Source organism: Nelumbo nucifera, chromosome 1, assembly GCF_055504915.1.
Source record: "Nelumbo nucifera cultivar China Antique chromosome 1, China Antique-T2T, whole genome shotgun sequence".
Lineage (NCBI taxonomy): Eukaryota > Viridiplantae > Streptophyta > Magnoliopsida > Proteales > Nelumbonaceae > Nelumbo > Nelumbo nucifera.
In genome coordinates this window covers 211431149-211437387 of record NC_142649.1, presented here as the reverse complement: position 1 = coordinate 211437387, position 6239 = coordinate 211431149, and the positions used below count along the sequence as shown (strand labels likewise).

Sequence of the window (6239 nt, the reverse complement as noted above, 5' to 3'; positions counted from 1 at the left end):
TCAACTGATTTTTTATCAGGTAAGTTGAACCGGTTGTCGGATTGTTCAACCCACGACCCAAGACAAAATGGTTTTGTGTCCGGTCCAAGCTTGACAGTATTGAATCTAATACCCGAATCCGATGCTTGCGCAATCAAAACCCGATGGGTAAGATTTGATTCGATTTCGAATATTGATCAACTTTGGAGCTGGGTACATCCGGTCCTCGTGGGATGTCTTGTTTGAAGAATGCTTGGACTCCGACTGGAAGTGTGCGCGTCCATTTAGCAATTCTGAGTTCCATCGTTACCTTTTTCCTTCTCGTTCTGTTGTTTTGTTCAAGAACTAAAAACAGAAACTCTGCATCAGCTATTTGAAGTCCATGGACGAAGTTGCATGGACACAAGTTGTACGGATGTGCTTTTGACTCCACGAGGGTATGTATTATAGTTTCTATATGTCTACCTTGTGAGCTACTTGTTTTTTTTCTTCTTCTTTTTTTTTTTTTTTTTTTTTTTTTTTTTCTCTTTTGCATCGCAGGAAATTCTGTGTCTACTGTACAAACCCTAAAATTTTGGATTCTCTCATGAAAATGTGATTTTTTCGTAATTTACCATTAAATTTTACTGTGTGTTTAAATTTTCAAACCCAGAAAAGAAATGGTTTGGTTTCAACAAAGTGAGTTGATTTCAGTCTCCAGTGGCCGATGGAGTTGGGTACGAACAGCTGAGAATCCACTTTGTTGGATGAATAGGAGAGGATAAGTTTATTGGCTGTAGAATTGTTTCTCAAGCTTCAGAAGGAAATCGTGGGGTTTCTTTATCAGTATCGACTATCGAGTCGTCACTGGTAGGTACCTCTAGTTTCGTTTCTTTTAGTCTACTTTTGCTTAGATGGATTTTGTTCCATAACCACTATTTTCAAAATTATGAAGATCTGGTGTTATTTGCTATAATTTTAACTCCAAGTTTGTCTTTACACTATTTTTTCATTGAGTTGATGATTGTTGAAGAAATTTATGCATCCTATTTCAAATGGTTACACTATATGATTTGGCAATGAAATATTGCAGTTCACTTGTTCTACATGATTGTCTTTTGGTAGAAGTAGCTTTATGTCTGAGTTCATTATTATTATTATTATTTTAAATAGAAGAGAGTTTTTATCTTGGAGAATTGTGGACATTTGATTGTATAATCGAGAAAACGTATATTTAAGCCATGGCTTGGAAGAGATGAAATTGACTGAATCGAATTATCCTAAATATCTGAGTCTGGAATACTACAAATTCCTTTCAGTGTTTCGAATAAGTGTGAAAATTAAATCCTTTTTTTTATCAATAATGTGAAAATTAAATCATGAAGAAAATATAAATACAAAATGTGGTTTTAAAGAAAACATGAAAACATAAAAGCATTAATCATTTGACAGGTTTCCTACAATACCACATCTAACAAGCATGCAATAGCTCAAGCAACTAAATTTACTTCTTCCCCCCATTCTGTTTTTGGCATCTTAAACATCTAAAGCATGGGGGATTGTGGCTACATAAGAGGAGAATGACTGAATATTACCTTAGTATATGTACATCTTTCCTATGTGTTATAAAGTATGAATGTATTATTGAACTGTGAATTTATCCTGTTATATGTACATCTTTCCTATCTGAATATTACCTTAGTATATGACTGAATATTACCTTAGTATATGTACATCAAGAATGCACCATTAAAGAAAATTATTTTAGTCACATGGAAAAGATTTTCCTCTGCAAATTTATCCTTCTAGTTAGCTTATCCACTCTCCCTTTGCTGATTTTGACACATCATGGACAGAGATCTTCAATTCTAGTAAAAAAAAGTATAAGGATCAGGATGTAACTTAATTGACAATATTGAGAAACCTCTATAGCCCCCTTTTTTATGTGCACCTTGTCCACAACAATTGCATTGTGTTTGTGTCTGTTGAATACTGTGGATTAAAAGCACTTCTAAATTTATGGAAAATCTCTGTTAAGGGTTTGGTAGCATCTTTTGTCATCTGACCTCTCTTGGGAGCTTATGCAGTTTATAAGCATCTTTCAACCAGATACTGCATTTGCAAGTTTAGGAGGATTATATCATTATTTTTTCTGGGTTTTGACAGAGATGAATCATTAGTTATTAGTCAACCAGACACTGTTTTTTTTCCTTATCTTACTATTAAGTTCTAATACTTCATGTATTTTCTTTCCCCATATCAAATTATTATTGGGTTTCAGTTGTCTTCCATTTCATTCTAATTCTAAGCAAATTACACACATTTTATTTCCATTGAATCAGACGAGACAGACCCAAGTATGATTTATATTTTCATGTCTTTGAAAGTTGGAGCTTCACAGTCCTGCCATCTGTGTATTAGTATCTGTCTGATTTTTTTTTTGGATAGGTAGTAGTATCTGTCTGATTGAAACACTAGTTTTTCCATTTATCACCAAAAGCAACAATATTACAGAAATTGAAATGGCACTCTTGCAAAACTCTAAGAACTTGTACCATGTTACAACTGGAAGATGGCTTCTATCCTTGTCAACTACCACAGCTTCTCTTCCACTACTGCTTGGATTATTTTCTTCTAAAATTAGATTTCCCCCATAACCGCATAACCTTACTGCCGCCGCAACTTGAATACATGAGGTGTCCGCACACACCCTATAATCCCTACTACTGCTAATTACCTTGCTTTCTCTAACTTTTAAAGCCTATATTGTCATCTCTTTTGCCCTGTTTTGTCCTTTTTCTTACAAAGTGCTCCCAAATACATTTTCCTTCTGAACAAGAGATTCACTTTCCACACCATCTCTAACCTTTTTCCCGTCTACGCCTTTTCAACTCCCATCAACTTTCTCATCTACTAAAATCAAACTACTTTGTCCTGCAAATGTCACTTGCTGGTTCCACTAGCCCAGCTTCCACCAGTATTTGAGATTACCTTTTTACACCTACCAGAAACCAGCTCAACATCTTCCTCTCTGCACAAACCTTTCACCTTCTCCTTGAACCAACCTCAAGAACTCCGATCAGCAATCATCCCCTTTCCCCTAATCATTACCGATACTTCCAACCTTTCTCAACGACGAAAATGCCACTCTCAAAAATGTCAGGTCTATTTATTATTGATGCCCACAGCTCCATCATTGCTAGTTCTATTTATGGTTTGGGGGACCTACTATCCATGTAGTAAATCTTAAAAGCCTTTCTTCTCTGTACTTATGAAACAAAATTATATTTGGTTTGTGATTAAATTCGGATAGGGAAACAACACACTTCTAGATTTAAATGGGACCCCTATTATTTAATCCTTTTTTTTCTGAAGAGGAGACCTTTGCTTGGTGTAATGGTAAAATCTGGGGCTGACAAGCATGAGGAGGTGGGTTCAAGTCTGAGAGTGGCCACTTTGTACTTTTATTACATTTAGGGCTGACATTGCATGTGCTGCTTTTGTAGATAAACCCAAGGCATGGACAAGGGTTTGTGTTTGTATCAAAATGATGAAGAAGAATATAACTGCTTTGCTGGAACTGAAGTAAACCATGAATATGCTGAAGAGGAAGAAGGAGAAGATAGGGAAAAGAAAGATGATGAGCTAGTTGAAGATGCTATTTCTAAAAAAAATGAGGAAGATACTGTTGGCTCAGATGGCAATAATGAGCTTTGTCCAGCTGTTCGTATGGAGTTTGAATCTCAAGATGATGCACATGTCTTCTATATTCGGTATGCAAGAAAGATGGGATTTAGTACACGGAAACATTCAACCTCTAAATCCCAACGTACTGGCAAAGTAATAGGCCGCTGCTTTTGTTGTTCGCATCAAGGGTACAGTAATGCAAAAGCAATAGGAGTTGAAGAAAAGAAGAAGCTAAGGCCAGAATCAAGAACAGGTTGCAAGGCAATGATGTGGATAAGAAGAAAAAAGGGAGATAGATGGGTTGTCAGTCAAGTGATAAAAGAGCATAATCATCCTTTGACTTCCCCAAACAAAAGGGACAAGCTCCATTTTCAACAAAAACTAACAGAAGACCAAGGGAAAGTAGTTAAAAGCATGCACTCCACAGGACTTCAAACAGGTCTTATGATGAATTTTATGCCTCTTGAGGCTGGAGGAAGTCGTAATGCCAATTCCAATGCAAGAAATTTCTTGAATACAAGACGGCAGAGAGATCTTCAAAAGGAAGATCTTTCAGCTATACTTGATTATTTTGAGTGCCAAAGAACAAACAACCCTTCTTTCTTTTATTCAATTCAAGTTGATTCAGATGGCCAAATGACAAACTTCTTTTGGACTGATGCTAGATCGAGGATGGACTACCATTTTTTTGGGGATGTGGTTTGTTTGGATCCAACATATGGCATCTGTAGGTATGGTTTGCCATTTGTCCCAATTGTAGGGGTTAATCATCATTATCAGACTGTATTATTTGGTAGTGCATTACTTTTTGATGAAACAGAAGAGTCATTTGTGTGGTTACTGGAAACATGGATGAAGACAATGGGAGGTCAACAACCAAAGGTAATTCTTACTGACCAAGAATCAGCAGTAGGAGGAGCTATATCATGTGTTTTACCAAGTGCCCGTCATTGGTTTTGTTTATGGAACATAATGCAGAATGCTGCAAGGTACATACCTTATGCATTTAATGCTAATAGTGGATTTGCTCGTGATTTCAATAATTGCTTGTATGGTGGGGAGACAATTGAGGAGTTTGAGTCTAGCTGGGAAAATATGCTTGATAGGTACAGCTTAAGGGGCAACCTTTGGCTAATGAAGTTGTATGAAAAGCGAGAAAAGTGGGCATCAATCTACAGACATAATACATTTTCTGCATCCATGTGCAATGCTCAACATATTGAAAGCATAAATGCTTATTTTGATGGATACCTCAAAATGAATATGCCAATATGTGAATTTGTTAAGCAGTATGGTAGAGTTGTTGTAGCTAGAAGACAAGCAGAAATTGATGAAGACTTAGAAACAAACCATAAAAATCCAGTTTTGAGGGTTGGTATGGATATAGAAGAGGAGGCAGCCAAAGTCTATACAAGAACAATTTTCCGCAAGTTTCAAGATGAGTTGGTACAAGGTCTTAACTTTCGTCATGAAAAAATTGAAGAGAGTGGCTCAAAGTTCACTTATAGTGTGTGGAAGAGGGATCATGAGCAAGCAAGGTGTATTGTTACATTTGATAGCTCTAATAGTAATGCGAAGTGCAGCTGCCAGTTGTTTGAAGTTGCAGGTTACTTATGTAAACACATATTGAAAATATTTTTAGTTGCAGATGTTCATAGTATTCCACCTCAATACATATTGAAGAGGTGGACAAGAGATGCCAAGTCTGGGCCTACAGTGGACAACCAGAGCGAAGAAATCCAATCTGATTGTTATGATCCCTATTCTCTTCGCTATTGTAATATCTATCGTGAAATAGTAAGCATTGCAGCAAAGGCCGTTGTGACAGAAGAAGTGTTCAAGATGGCAAAGAATGGCCTAGAAGCTACATTGAAGGAAGTTGAAGTTGCTTTGAGAAGGGTATCAATAAGTTCTACAGAGCTTACCAAGGAAGTTGAAGGTACAAACAATGAAGACCTTGATCAAAGCCCCCCAAGTGTTAGACTTAACCCTTGGATCGGCAACTGGCCTGAATTACATAACGTGTGAAGACTTCTTATCAACCTAATTTCTATGTATTTTTATGTAAAATCTTAGCCTTGTCAATGACCTGTTTTTTCTCTCCATTAAAGGTGATCCACCACTTACATGGTAATATACTGTACTCAAAGTTTTTTTTTCCATCTCTAGTGATACATTTGTGACTGGCTTACATTGATCCCCAATAACATATATGAATGCAATTGTTGATTAACTAGGACTTGATATGGAGACGATAGGGACAAAATGAAAGAGATTTTATTAGAATAATAAGAATAAACTCTGCTGTTAAAAAAAAAGAAAGATTTTGCCGATCCATGGGGAGTAGCCACCCCCACCCAAAAATAAATAAATAATGTTTTCCTACCCTTCTCTTGTTAATGGGTCAGCAAGGGCATTAGTCGATTAAGGAACACACTTGAATGAGCTATTGAATATGTTAGTTTGTACGGTTATACTCTTGCTACTTACCTCATAAATCTGAATTCTCAAGGACCAGTTTAGAAAAGGACATCCAATTAATTACTATTCGACGATCTCCTTCTAAGTTATATTCTGACTTAATGAAAAAGCAG

At 36.4% G+C, this 6239-nt stretch overlaps 1 protein-coding gene across 3 annotated transcripts; it reads left to right on the top strand.

The window, feature by feature from the left end:
- Positions 1–209: 209 nt before the first annotated feature.
- On the top strand, positions 210–5849 carry LOC104588829 (protein FAR1-RELATED SEQUENCE 5-like). 3 transcript variants are annotated; one of them, XM_010246937.3, is made up of 3 exons: positions 210–416; positions 673–828; positions 3465–5849. In XM_010246937.3, exon 3 carries the CDS (start codon positions 3478–3480, stop codon positions 5671–5673), a length of 2196 nt encoding a protein of 731 aa, XP_010245239.1. In that variant the 5' UTR covers positions 210–416; positions 673–828; positions 3465–3477; the 3' UTR covers positions 5674–5849. The 3 variants fall into 3 exon arrangements, with proteins under 3 accessions (XP_010245239.1, XP_010245238.1, XP_010245240.1); XM_010246936.3 differs by having other exon boundaries at positions 632–828; XM_010246938.3 differs by lacking the exon at positions 673–828.
- Positions 5850–6239: the final 390 nt, after the last annotated feature.